Here is a 15,234-nt window from a genome sequence, read left to right as displayed (position 1 = left end):
TGTCCGAGCCGAACCAGAAAAATGGACCCAATTTTTAGCCAAATCAATTCTTCAAACAAGGCACTTCAACTCCTGCTTTCACTTTCTGCATTAGCCATCATAGCTTCCCAATACTCTTCTCTTCTTTCTTATTTATCTTCCATCAAAATTCTGAGCTTCTCCGCTACTGACAGACACTACATATTTCTTATCTGCAATGGAATTATGCTTCTCGTCATCAAAACCTCCGGCTTTCTCGCCTCTCCTGGCACTCCTGTCACTGAATTTTATCGTGACAGTCATGTTGTCAGACACCATGTCCACTCGCATCATCAATCCGATTTAATCCGCGAAAATGCACATTTTAATAACAATGTGGCTTATAATCAATTTTTGGAATCAAATAATACGAAGAATATTAGGCCACAAATTGATGATCTGCCAGAAGCTAATGCGGAGATGAATACTGAAGTTGAGGAAACAACAAAAATGACAGAATTGGATCAGGGTGCTGAATGTCTGACATCTACATCAGAAGAGGTCATCGATGATCTTGATATTGTTGACGAACAACAAGAACACGAAGAACAAGAAGAAGAGGAAGAGGAAGAACAAATTATGCTATGGAGTACAGAGGAACTTAACAAGAAATGTGATGATTTCATAAGAAAGATGAGATACGGAATCAAATACGAGGCCCCCCTTGTCATGGTTTAGTACTAGTAAAATTCTTCTTCCTAATTAGTCTCTTATTGTAAATTTTAACCCCTGCTACTTTTTCTTTTTCTCTATTCCATTGTTCTTGGAGTAGAGAGCTTTGTGCTTTCTCAGAATTTCAGCAAGTATATCAGACTGATATGAGAATTCTGCGTCCGCCTTTGTAAATTTATTGCAAGTAAATCGGACTGATATGAGAATTCTGCATTCATTTAGCGATATCAGTTTGCAGATTTTTAGATTATTTGCGCATCACCTGTAAATGGACGGAGACTTGAATCTTTATGTCTTGTTATCGACAGTGATGTACTTACAATGTACTGATACTGAAACTTGATCTCGAATTCTTCTTGCCGACAGTCGAAATGTAATCCTTTATTCAATGTTAAGAGGTTTGTTTGAGGGTGCTCCAAAAAATTTTAAAAAAAATTGTTGTGGTTAAAATCAAATAAATATTTGATAAACTTTTTGATATTTATATATTTTGAGTTATAATATAAAAAAATTATTTGTGGTGAGTTCTTGTAGCGAAATCTGTGACAGCTTTCTGTAAAAGCTGAAAAACATCTTTTTTCCAAAAGCTATTCATGATTTTCTTAAAATAATTTTTCAGCTAATGAAAAGTTGTTTTTACATTATCATATAGTTTCCACCTATTTTTGAACAAAAAACTGTTGTTACGATTTATAACAACGAGCTCAAGATTTGATCAAAGAATAATTAGCGTCAATATGGAATCATGAATTCAAAATTATTCGGGCTAAACGAAATATCACTCATATTTAGATGTTAATCAAAGTTTCTATTGATCTCTAACTATAACTCGGATTGGGAAATAAAAAATTCCTGATAATTTCTGTAACGGGATTTTAGCCGTGTTAGCCTGGGATTATCACTGTCCTAACCTAAAGGAGGAGGTAGCAGCCAAGCATGCATTGCCAGGAAGCCTCCTGCTTGACTGACTTGATTAGTCTTCCATAAGATGCCAAATCAAGTCTTGTAAATTTGTACTTGACATAAATGAATGCTTGTCGATCTGTTCACACATAAGAAGACAATTAAGCCTAATACATAATTAACTAATGATTCCCATAACACGAGAGATTAGAGAAGATTTAATCACCTGTGCTTCGTTTTATATGTGATTTACGTGTCCTACAAAATAAGATTATTGTTTAAAGAGAACCAAGTCGCGGATATGGTGCTAATGCAAATCTTATCATCGTAAAAGTTAAAGCTCGTAACCAGCCCAGCTATGCACGGGTGACTAAAACTCCGGGGCAAGTCTGCATCAGAACCTTTTAACAGAAATTTAAAATAATTTATCAAACTGTATCTTATAAGATTCTTAAAATACGCGTCGATCTCTTCGTTGTGAACGTATATAACTCAATAAGACGGAGGGAGTAGTTAATTGTCTTAATTCTGCTGATTAATTTCTTGTTACCACTTTGCCAGTTGCCACAACAAAACAATTGCTCTTTATTTGCTTGTGGACAAGAAAAAAGATAATTTAGAAAAACAGAGTAATACAGGATTCTGCAAAACCCAGTTCAAATATATGTAAATCTTTACAGCCAGCTGCCCCAACAGATCTACAAGATCACTGGGATGATCTTGATCACTCCTATCAAAAAAAGTTAAGCAGGCACAATCCTAAGGATTTGGCTTGTTGGAACAAAGAAATTCTGTAAAATGACCTGGTTCCACATAAGGCAATCTCGCAACAATATTAACATACATGCAATGATTTAGGTTCACAAGAAGATCTAGAGTTCCATAAACAATTTCTGACTCTTCATTGCAGATCGTTTCTGCTTTTCCAAAATTGAAAAAAATTGTATAAACAGCATTTTGTATGAAAGCATATACAATGACATCGACCATCATTAAGGTTATATATCGATAGGAGAGGGCGTGGAATTTAGAAATATATGCATCCTTGCACACAAATATATCTGGCATCGACATAGAATGGATACAGAAAAGTTTAAATCTTCTAGTCTAGCATCACTTTAATAAGGAAATGCAGATTTACAAGAAATGAGACAGATATATAAAGTGAAACCCGAATAAGTGGATATATATTTTGCAACGCATAGTGCTTCTGAAATGTCTTGCTACTCAAATCAAGGAGTGCATCCACACGTAGTTAACAACTTGATATCAAATTAATCTTTTAAGAGCTAGACAATCGTTTTTAACTCCAAATATTAATGCTCTGGTTAAAAAAAAATAAGATATTACAAAAATATTACAAGTGTAATAGTTGCTTCTAATACTAGTTATCTGTCTCATTTGAAACCAAGAGAACAAAAATTGCTACCGACCTTTCACAAGTGTGTGCCTCCCACATGGTACATATTTGCAAATTCTAAGCAGAGCTGATGATCCCTCTCATCTCCCCAGCCTCCCCAACCCTTGAACCCAGCTTTATATCCCGATTGGTGTGTATATACATGTACTCCCCAGTTTGGCTTAAGATTCACGGTCTTATCAATGTCTTCTACATCAATCTTCATATTACCATCATCAACACAAGCAGCGCTCTCTCCTTGACCTTGATGTAAACCACATTTCCCAAAGTGAACTGCACTAGTACGAGGGCCTCGTAGTGTATAAACAGGGCCACCGAATGAAGGATACACTGTTGCCCACATGGTTATATCCCAATTGTACTCATCAAAATAACAGAATTCTCTTGTCTTCCTGTGTATTTTCCTCCATACAGTATGATTAAATGCATAACCCACATTTCCCATTCTCTCTGCAATCAAAGTCTCCCACCCCTCTCCCCTTGACTTTACATCACAGGGTGCCAAGTTTGTGGCGTAGCAATCAGGACACTTTTTAGGCTTCATATTGACAAGAAACTGCAGGTTACGATATGCATTAGGAAATATAAAGTGATCCTCTTCGATGAAAAGAATATCACCAGAGTGCTGACGAGTTTCCTTCAAACCATCCCACACAGTATTCATCATCCACCACCAATGATGCTTCAAAGATACAATCTTTGGTGACCGATGGTTTCCATATTGATCAGGGTTGCCTTCACAATGTTTAATAACCGGGTCATCTTTACTCTTACAATCTTTCGAGGACACGCCAGGAAAGCTATCCGGAAAAACATGTGGCGAGTAAGGAGCAAAAATTTGTTTCACTTGACAAAACTTAATACCTTCCACAATCTTATTCATCTCTTCAAAGTACCCATCATGACTAACAATAAGCAAAGTTTCCTTAATCCCCACAACACTGGAAAGACTATCAACAACTAACCGAAGATACTGAGGTCGATTATGGACATAAAGCACAATCACTATCCGATCTTTCGCTAAAGTCGGAAACAGATCTAAGTTCCTTGGAGGTAACTGATTCCTACTTTGTAACATAACCGAAAGCTCATTCTGCTTCGGTAAATTAATCCTCCCACTAAATTTCACCTCCTCACCCTCACTAACCTCATCAATTTTAACAGTATCTTCATTATCAACAACTAGACTTGTCCTAGGCAGAAACAGCAAGAAATAAACCCCTACCAAAGTTATAACAAGTACTGGTATAAACCGCCGCAAATCGCCATCTCTAATTCTACCCCTCTTATACAAAGCCATAAATTCAAGACTCTAACTCTACCACAACACAACAAACATCAAGAATTTCTTGAAGAATTCACAAAACCAACATCAAGAACACATAAAGATCCAACACAACAACCCAAGATCACACAACAACAGACAAACCTAAATAAGCACAATCACACAATATAACAACAAAAGATCAAAAACCCAATTAAATACAGACAATATATGTATGTATGTACTTTATAGGATGAGTACTAAACCTCAAAGATTCAATCTCTACTGCATCAAACTGACAAATGATGAAGACCCAGTTGGGTGCTGTGGAAATCTTGATATTTTCACTAAAAAATCAAGATTTAGTTGGAGAGATCGAAACATTGGATTTATATATCGAGAATTTAGTGAGAGATTATTTGATGAAAAAGAGAAAAGTAAAGACTAATCAAATGTTGTAAGCGTGCCCAAAAATTGTAGGTGTACCCAGGTCTCTGTTGTTGACCACTTGACCTCTCTCTCAACTCCTTGAGTAAACCTAAATTTTGCATCATGATTGTGTGAAATTTAATTTTGATTACTTCGTATGTAATTTTACTAGATTAGTTCATTAAATTGCAATAACTTAACTAAATTAGATTAAATGTTAACGAAATTATTTAAGATCCCTGTATTAAAAAAAATTATAATTAGTATATATAATATAGATGACTCGCGCCTTTCTGATATTTCGAATTTAATAAATTACTAGCTTATAACCCGTGCAATGCACGGGCGGTTATAATATTTGCTATTTTATTGTATATATTTTAACTTAAACTAATATTATTGTGAGGATAAAACTATGATAGAATAATATGATTAAATAAATTTTTTATTTAACAGCTGATAAATTCTTAATAGTTAATTCCGTCAAATGGCTAATTAAAAATTAGGTCGAACATATATATTTTACTGAGAATGTTAAAATATGTTTTTTTTTCATCTTATAATTTAAGGAGATCTATAAAATCAGATATATATCAAACAATCAATCTTTTAATATTTCGTTATTGATAATTAATAATATAGTATGGAACATATTATAAGTTAAAAAAGACCCGTAAAAACAAATCCATCATACTAATCTAATTTTTAATGTTTTGGCTTAATAGATAATAAAAAATATTTTATAACATGTTATAAAGGCACGTGGGTCGAATACCAACCGGCTCACCGAATTCGACTGATCGGCCGACTAATTGAACTTTTCATGTTTCAGATTTAACAATATAATAGTATATTATAGATTTATAATATTACTTATAAAGTGAGTCTATTAGAATATTTAAAAATAATGTTAATGTATTTTGGTTCAAAAATATCACAGGTTATTTATTAATAATTTTATATAATAATGTTATATTTTTATATATATGTCACCCGTGTTAATTGTAGAAGATCCTTTTTTTTAGTTAGAATACATAAAAAAAGTGTTTTAGTTAAAAAGATAATTACTATATTTCTCGATGTTATTTTAAATAATGGAGTTTTTTTTAGTTAGAAAATATAAAAAAAGATAACATATTTTAGTTAAAAAGAATAATTGGTAAATAAATAGGCCTGTATTTTGGCCCAAGTAACGACTGACCAAACTTTCAATATTTCGGCTTTAATAGCATAGTATCGATAGTATAGATGCGTATATATTTTTTAAGGCTTGACTTTAGTTTTTGGTATAATCAAATAGGTCTTATATTTGTTTTATGTTTTGATCTTATATTTGTTTTATATTTTGATTTGTTTATATTTTGTTTGAAGGCCACTAATTTGTTTTGAAACCCGCTAATCATAAAAGTTCGTATAAAAGCCCGCGTACCGACCGACCAAATTTTTAATGTTTCGGCTTTAATAGTATAGTAATTTTTAAAGTTTGACTTTAGTTTTGGTATAGCTAAACAGGTCTTATAGTTGTTTTATGTTTTGATCTTTTTATAATTTTATTTGAAACCCACTAATTTTTTTTGAAACCCGCTAATTTGAAAAGTCCGTCTAAAAGCCCGCGTACCGACTGACCAAATTTTTAATGTTTGGGCTTTTATTTGAAACCCGCTAATTTGAAAAGTCCGTCTAAAAGCCCGCGTACCGACCGACCAAACTTTTAATGTTTCGGCTTTAATAGTATAGTATAGTTTGAAACCCACTAATTTTTTTTGAAACCCGCTAATTTGAAAAGTCCGTCTAAAAGCCCGCGTATCGACTGACCAAATTTTTAATGTTTGGGTTTTTATTTGAAACCCGCTAATTTGAAAAATCCGTCTAAAAGCCCGCGTACCGACCGACCAAACTTTTAATGTTTCGGCTTTAATACTACTAGCCTAGAACCCGTGCGAAGCACGGGCGGGTATATAATTCGTAATTTATTATTTAAATGTTAACATTATTTTATTAATATTTTATTATTAGTGAGTTGAATTTTAATTAAATCATATTAACCAACTGATTATACGTTCTTATGAAAATTTAGCTTCTATAATTTATCATTTATCTATAAATATTAGAATACGTAATGATTAGTGTTAGTATTGAAATAGAATACGTTAGAGTTAACACAGTTATATGAAAATTTTGTTAAAAAATATCCAAAATCAAATGTTTATCATTTTATTTTTAATATCATTATAATTTCTTTATAAGATATTATATGATAATGTATTTCATGAGTTTTTTTAGTATTTAAACTATTTAATAATGTAAGATTAATATATATCAACATATTATAGACTTGTAGTTTTAGAGGGAGTGTACCAAACCAAAAAATAAAACTAAAAAATTGGATTACAAATTATACCTATTTTGACTTATTATAGTATAGTCACGGATGACTTTATTTTTCATAATTCTTTCTTGTTATAAAATTATTTAGATAAAAAATTTAGTAATTCTAAATTTATTAGTTATATAATTAAATTAATATATTAAAATGTTTATGATTTACACTTGAGTGAAGAAAGTGCATGTCCAAAACTCAAAATAAAAAGTTGACATTTAGCTAAAACAAATATTTCTTATGAAAATAAAGCTTGCACACATGCATTCACTTGTAGAAATATTTAAAAATCCAATAAGGACCAAAAAACTGTTCATAGAATGTCAAGTTGAAATTGCAAACATTTTTTTTTGACAATGCAGGCTTATATGCCTTACAAATTAGTATCTGTTCTATAATTCTCGGGGTGAGCCAGAGTCGAACCCGGGTGTCCCGAGACAACAGAGGATAAACCCACCACTGGGCTATCCAATCGTGCTCAAAGTTGAAATTGCAAACATTAAATTTAAACAATGACTATAATGATCATCTAGTACATCAAAGTACAACCGGATTCTCCAAACAGCTCATGAGTTGAATATTACAGATGTGCAAATCATGTCGAAGCAAGACTTGATCACTGTAAATTGAAATCTTTTATTAAATATCCATGTCACCAAACAATGTTAACAATGTTAAAATAAAGACTCAAATGCTATAACATTCGACTATCGGTGACTAAATTTCCTCCTAACTGATTTTGGCTGAAATATTCAAAACAAAAGAAAAGCTAAAATGAGTCAAGTACTTAATTACAATTTACAGCTCAAGATTACTATAAAAACACTTCCATTCAGCAAATAATAACCACGTTCTTGCATGTTGGAAGCCATAAATAAAGAATTTCTCACCATTCACCAGTTAATACCCCCAAAAAGTTACCTATGACAATGCTCAGAATTTAACAAACAACTAAATTTCCCTCTTGCTTCTTAAGTTGTAAATGTCTGTACAGGATGAAGAAGTTCAATAAATTATCAATCACATAGCAAAAACATCGCATGATGAACTTGCCAATCATGATCTTGGTTTGCTATCAAGGAACAAATGCATAATAATATGATATTGCATGATGTTAAAAGCAAGTACCAAGACTGTAATACAACTTACTTGAGCTCCTGCAAGCTTGTTATCCCAATTCCCAACTAAGTACGACATAATCATGGAAGAAATTATTTTTACTCACAAGATAGACTTCTCAAAAGATCTAACGATAACTTTGAAAAATTCACAACAAAGTGGAAAGAATGCTGAAAGCACAACCAGTTGTTTTTTACTTAAAAACAGAGACTTCTAAAAAGATCAAATAAGAAATTTGAAACTATATGAAAAAATGCAACTAATGTATAAACAAAAGAAGAAGATAGCAAACAAACACACAAGAGCAGCCATCCAATCCCCACCATCAGATCTACAACGCCTCGATTATATATACCAGAAATTGGAAATTAACATTCTTCTAGTCCATCAACACAATGGACTACAACCATCTTTCGCATTTGGCTGGATGTCCCTAGCTACTCTCTTAAGTTTAAGCTAGCTGCTATAAATCTATAGCACGCATTTTTTATTCTTTTACCACAGATTGATATAAAGCTAAAAGAGATGCCGAATATCGATAAATATAGTAGTCAGTCGTAACACTATGAAAACCTAGCATATACTGTATTGGGCTTAAAATAACCCAATATTAAGCCATTACCTTTGTATTCCATTCCCCACTTCAGTTTGACTATGACATGCTTTCCGGTTAAATTGTTCAAGAATGGGGATTAACTGGTACAGTCTGCAAAAATATTTCTCTTAAAGACCACTGTTTGTGAAATATAAATACTATATATCCATAATCAGGCACACATAACTGACTTAATTCAATTATGCTCTCAAGCATGAATAACTATCAGATGTGGCTCTAGGTGATAAATAACAAAACGATGACTACATGTAATGATCTGTTCAGACCATAAAAATCAGAAGTAACAACGCATAGGAAAGCATAAAAACTATTTATATCTCTGCGCTTGGAGTTAGCACACAGCTGTATCCAAATGCAGAGCAGTGTTATTTATTTTGTGAAAGTTATTATCATGTCCATGCGCTTTAGTACTAAAATAATGCTCTACATATATTCATCAAGAGTCAATCTATTCCACCAGTCAAAAGCTATTTCAAAGTGTTTATCAGGTTCAGTAGATAAACTAAACACTAATTCCAGCAGAACACAGCCAGTATATGTCGTCCCCAGAAAAATATCACAATCACTACAGTGTTTTAGTCCCGGAAGTCAAGTAGATCAGTCTACAACTCCGGATAATGCTTACTTGACATTAAGGACATCCAACTCAACACCCCATACCGATTAAGCTAACATAATATGAATATGCAATCGAGCGGAAGGCACATTTCTAAGAGCTAAATACAGAACCTGGCATATACCTGGCTGAAAGTTCCCATGGTGGTTGCGGCAGCTAATGCAGTCATCAGCAAACTGTGCGGTGGGTGATTGAATCTGCAATCACTTTTTGCACACCGTCCATTTAGATATTCTCGGCAAACTTCCCCTAAAGTTGCTCCTACTCCAGGCAAAATTGCCAAATTTCATAAGTAATTCTTCGAGCAGCTTGTAACTGTATCCAAACCAACAATTAAAACTCAAAAAACCAAAAAAATCAAGCAAATTTTAGGTCTAAGAAAATCCTACTGCAGTGTGAATATGAGTTAGGTAGTTAAGCTTACCTCTTTCAGTTCTTTCTTCGCCTCTTTGTTTGTATTTTATGTTAAGCTACTAAGTTCTCGGTGATCTGCAACATCTCCAGCACATTTTCAGCAACATCTGCAGTAGTTTTGTTGTTCACTATTTCTTGCCTATTAAAATACTGTAGGTAGACAGTTTTCCCTCGGACCTGAGCCGCTTCTGATGATGAAGCAAAATATGATATCATCGCTATAGCTTGATTTAACTCAACCTATTAAACAAAACAAAAAGAAACATGTACACAAATTAGTTAATAACAAATATTATCAAGCATTAATACAATTAAAAAGGGCTAGGTGACTTCTGTAAAAAAAAAAGGGGCTAGGTGACTAAGCCAAAACGGAAGCGAATGACAAAACTGATGCACGCTTACAAATTTAATAAAAGCTTGGTTTCGGTTGGCCCCAACATTACACTTGGTGTTGACAACTTTACCAAATGGTTTACCAAGTTCAATCAACTCCTCCACAGTGCATTCCCATGGCAAATTCTTCAGATGCAGGACCTTGGACGGAGGTTGTGTGTAGAGGAACTGCGGTTGGCTCGAAACAGATGAGATAACACTGCAACAAAAACCAAATTAGTTAATACACTTTGTCCCCTTTATCAAAAACTATTATAAATATAACATCCTCTTTCACTTTATCAAACCAAACTATCATATTAAAACGTATAAAAAAGAAAATTGACAAATCCGCTTATCAAAATACTGTAAAATTATGTACCGAAAATTATCGATAAACAGACCGTATGTAGCGGAAGTAAAGTGACTAAGAATTTGTGAATTAGAAGCATCAAATAGTGATAAGATACCTAAAAATAAGATCTTTAACAATGCGCAAGCATATACATATAAGATCCGTATGAATTTCAATTTCACAAATACGTGGATAGATACAATAAGAGATACAAAGAATTGGGGAAACAGAAGGAGCAATAAGCACTATTAACTTAGTAGACTGACGATGAAGCTAATTTTGCCCGTAGATTCGAATATCTAGGGTTTGGATAATTCAGTGGATGCACATTTTTGAGCTCAATCGTTGAAGTGATAGCTTTTTACCTTTAACAATAACAAAATCCAGACACAGTACTGTGTTCGTGGTCAAACTTTAAGGCTGATTTTGGTTAACAGAAAATAAAAGGAAAAAATTGTGATATTAAAATACTTCACCGTTTGGTTCAACTTCAGTGACCGTGCCTACTGGCTTTGGTTCAAGTTGCACAACAACCGCTTTTGATTCGAATACAGCTCCCAGCTTTGGTGCCACTGCTTGACAGCTACAGCTTCAGCCTTCAGAGAAAGGATGGAGAGAGACAGAGGGCGAAGATGAGGGTGTCTTGTGAAATTTGTAGTATTTGTTTTTGTTTATAAAACTAATGTTTATTAAGAGATAGAATGTTAGTAGGACACAAATTTTTGATATTTGTTTCGGGACGAAACCATATATACGACGAAACCAAAAAGCATGAGCAAAGTATAGGACTACAAAATATATCTATGTGTTTATAATGTTTTGTTCCCTGAAGAGTGGAATGCTTAAACATAATTAATTATATTGTGTCGTTTGTTTGCTAAAGTTTTTAGAAATGGCAAAAGCTGATATGGGCAACAGCTGAAGATTTGGCTAGGAATAAAGGTCGGGTTCTGTCATTGTATCGCCAGATATTGAGGAGCCTAAACTCACCCAATTTGCCGCTGAACTTGGCGGCTCGATTATCTAAGAAAGCAGAGGTCCGTGCCATCTTTATGGTGGCTGCTGAGGAACGACCACACAACATCATAACATATCCCAGCTCGACTGTTAATTGCAAACTAAATTATGCAAATTATGTATCAAGCTATACAGGTTTTTTAATCGATCTTCCCATAATCCTCTGTTGGACTCTGAATATCCAACCAGCCCAAAGGAGTACAGAGTGGCCAGTACCCCAATTCCTCTAAATTCTACTACATAGAATATGTTTGTACATCTTACCCACAAATTCCTGAGGGGGTGCATGATAAAATTTAGTTACCTCTAGAATGATTCAAGTTTAAGCCACGGAATGAGGTCAGTTTTTTTCATATAAATACACTCTTGCAGAGAATTGACCATCAAGAAAAGTACACAGCAGTGACACGACATTAAATATGCACACAATGATCCGACTGTAATTTACACATTCGGCAGAAAAATGGAGTCCTGTGCTTTCAAAGTTTACTGCGATCAAACATAACTGAACAAAGAATTCTAAATTTTAATTTGAATCAGAATGAAGAAGACGTTTAACTCGAAATATAGAATTAAAAAACCAGAAGGAATATTAGCTCTATATGTAAATCCTAAAGTCTTGAGAAGGCCACTAACAGAGTACTGGAACCCTGCTATATACTTATATATCTTCCAACCTGGATATGTAAAGATGGACTCCAAATACTTGCACATCAGTGATCATAAACGCTGAATATTTATAAGCAACAAAGGATATATTTGCTGAGATGTATCATGCGTTATTCATAGTCAATGGCAACCTGATTTTGTGTATCAAAATGTCTTAAACTCAAACCAATTATTCACCAAAAAGTACAACATCATTTAATCCATTTGGTGGAGTTTTGACTATGATCCTCTAAATGCCAAAATGCAATAGAATATTTTTTTAAAAAAACATGATAATCAATCTTGCTAAATTTTACACGAGAGAACTCTCAACAGGATGAATACAGACAATCTAGGGAAAGGTGAAATCCCGAAATATATTAACAGAGGGAGTAACCATTAGAGTGGATACTTTGGAAAATATTGAAATGGCAGATAGAACACTATAGTTATTATAACGATGAGAGCAAACAGCAACTTTATTACATCACGATGCTTGCATCTACAAATCAATGTCATGAATCAATAACATTCAAGGTAAATGAGAGATGTGACTAACCTGCAGGTTTAGGATTATATGAAGTATATGTTAATTTCCACTCCAACTTGTGGTGTGCAGGACATGATCACAGCAGAATGGGCTATGGCTTAATGTTTTCTATCAGACAATTCTCAAAGTTATTCAGCCTAGCATTTATAAAACATTAAAGTTTCTTGCAAAACGAAAGTGGTAGTGCTAACACTAATTCTATATGCTGAATCCACATCACATTGAGTTAATTTTTCAAACAACTCTCAGATCAAACACTTTACGTGCAAAGAAAGAGCACAACCAGGAACCAAAGAAAGAGCACAACAGAGGCAGCTAAAAACAAAGATCAAATTAATCAATTCTTATAAGCAACTAATTTATTGAATTTAAGATAAATAAATAATGGATAACAAAAAGAGATACTTAATCAGAAGAGAGACAACTCATATCCATATATATTCAGAAGAGAGACAACTCATATCCATATATATGTACGAAGAACAAACCTTCAGCGGAGATGAATTTGAGATGGAATGATAAGTAGAATAAGTGTCCAGCTATGGAGTTTGCCGAGACGGAGAGGAAGACAGAGGGCGGTCTGTACTGTTTGCTTTAGTCTTTAAAATCAGTGTCCAGCAGGAGATAGAAGTGTAGGAGGAGGACTCTAAGAGGAGCCATTGTTTATTACTAATAGGCTATTGTTTATTAGTAATAGGCTAGTAACGAAGTAACAAAAGAAAAGACAAAAAAAAAAAGACAGTTCTACATGTTTCAATCTCAGTTATTTCTCCGGCTGCTATTTTTTCAACCACAATCATCTCACAACAAAGTCAGACCAACTGTAAAGCTTGTCAAATACTCCTCTCTAATTGAATTATACCTCTTAATGACCTTTTTAATGTTTCTAAGTTTGTATGTGTAAAATAATTATACAAAATTATAAATATTACAGAAAGAAAATTATTATGCCATTAATTTAACGACACAGAAATTTAAATTTAAGTTGATAGTATAGCAGGCAAAATGAAAGGGAGGAGCAGGGGAGATTCGCGTCAATAGAATCATGAGCATTTAGTTCCCCCACGCTTTTAAGTTATTGTTAGGGGTATATGTAATATGTTGAATTGAATAATTAAGTAAAATATTTAAAGGCATTCCTGTAATCTGGCAAGAAGATATACCATCACAGGCCTATATATAGTGCAGAACTAAAAGAGCAGAACTTTTTAGCTTTCTACAGGATTTGGCCCGACACACAATCAAAATACAGTAATTAACTTGAGTGATTTCTTAGTGCATTATAAAGAGTTCTTGACAGCGAGAATTTCGACTACAAACAAGTACTAATACTATCTTATTAAAAAGATACTCATAATTAGCACTAGAAGTACCCAATTTTCTTGTTTTGAGTTCTTACCCCATTTAACAGCAAAGCAAACACCAAACACACATTAATAATGTACACTTACAGTAGATACAACTTGTAAGTTGTCTTAACAAATAAGCCAACAAAATTTCAAACAACTCTCAGATCAAACACTTTAGGTGCATGATTCATTCTTAGCTTAATCACTAATACTATCTTATTAAAAAGTTACTCATAATTAGCACTAGAAGTACCCAATTTTGTTGTTTTGAGTTCTTACCCCATTTAACAATAAAGTAAACACCAAACACACATTAATAATGTACACTTACAGTAGATACAACTTGTAAGTTGTCTTAACAAATAAGCTAACAAAATTTCAAACAATTCTCAGATCATAAGCAACTTAAAAAAGAGCTAGGTAATCGGACGAGAGACAACTCATATTCATGTATATGTATGAAGAACAAACCCTAGGGGAGATGAAGTTCTTGAGAGATGGAATGAAAAGTAGAATAAATGTCTGATGGAGAGGAAGACCCACCGAGCGGAGAGGAAGACTCGCCGAGGAAGAGAAGAAGCGGTGGTTCAGGTTTCTGTTTACTGTGGTATTTGCTTTTGCTTTAGTTTGTAGACAAATGTCTAGCAGGAGATAGAAGTCTACCAAGACTCGTTTGTTTTAAGTATTAGGCTGAAGCAGGGACGAAAAAAAACAACCAAACCAAAAAACGTGAACAAAAAGCAGGACTACAAAATATACCCATGTTGGCTTATTATAGTATAGTATAGTATAGATAGTATAGATTTTGATATTATCGTCATTTTCTATATGCAACTAGTATAAATAATATCCATATTTTTTGGTAAGTGCAGTTTTAGAAAAGATGATATTATCGTCATTCCATTCTGAAGTTCCAAATGAGATAAACGCTCGAATGTGTTTAATTATTGAAAAATGATTATTCAGATAAATTATAATTTATTGCTAAATTTTATAAATAGTATTTTTGTAGTACCAATTTCATATGTGATATGCAGTTAGCTTTTTAACCCGTGCAAAGCACGAGTTGTTTTTAAATTATTTTTTTAATAT

General features: G+C 33.3%; 2 protein-coding genes and 1 long non-coding RNA gene across 11 annotated transcripts; 1 reads left to right on the top strand and 2 right to left on the bottom strand.

Annotated features, from left to right (window-relative positions):
- Window positions 1-21: 21 nt before the first annotated feature.
- On the top strand, window positions 22-696 carry LOC108221864 (uncharacterized). The gene has a single exon (XM_017395718.1). The coding sequence runs from the start codon at window positions 22-24 to the stop codon at window positions 694-696; it is 675 nt and encodes a 224-aa protein (XP_017251207.1).
- Window positions 697-2,753: 2,057 nt separating this feature from the next.
- LOC108219797 (alpha-1,6-mannosyl-glycoprotein 2-beta-N-acetylglucosaminyltransferase) lies at window positions 2,754-4,801 on the bottom strand. Its single transcript, XM_064094126.1, has one exon. It carries the CDS (start codon window positions 4,311-4,313, stop codon window positions 3,030-3,032), a length of 1,284 nt encoding a protein of 427 aa, XP_063950196.1. The 5' UTR covers window positions 4,314-4,801; the 3' UTR covers window positions 2,754-3,029.
- A 2,584-nt stretch (window positions 4,802-7,385) lies between these two features.
- On the bottom strand, window positions 7,386-14,821 carry LOC108222304 (uncharacterized). 9 transcript variants are annotated; one of them, XR_010291858.1, is made up of 6 exons: window positions 13,282-14,801; window positions 10,254-10,443; window positions 9,862-10,091; window positions 9,562-9,752; window positions 8,828-8,911; window positions 7,386-7,705 (listed from the first exon to the last, which is right to left on the bottom strand). It is a non-coding gene; the product is annotated as an uncharacterized LOC108222304 (long non-coding RNA). The 9 variants fall into 9 exon arrangements; XR_010291860.1 differs by lacking the exon at window positions 7,386-7,705 and adding an exon at window positions 7,714-8,072; XR_010291857.1 differs by lacking the exon at window positions 7,386-7,705 and having other exon boundaries at window positions 8,534-8,911; window positions 13,282-13,439; window positions 14,686-14,805.
- Window positions 14,822-15,234: the final 413 nt, after the last annotated feature.

Source organism: Daucus carota, chromosome 5 (genome assembly GCF_001625215.2).
Source record: "Daucus carota subsp. sativus chromosome 5, DH1 v3.0, whole genome shotgun sequence".
Lineage (NCBI taxonomy): Eukaryota > Viridiplantae > Streptophyta > Magnoliopsida > Apiales > Apiaceae > Daucus > Daucus carota.
Note: the sequence above shows the minus strand (reverse complement) of the source record. Positions and strands in the feature narration are given on the sequence as shown.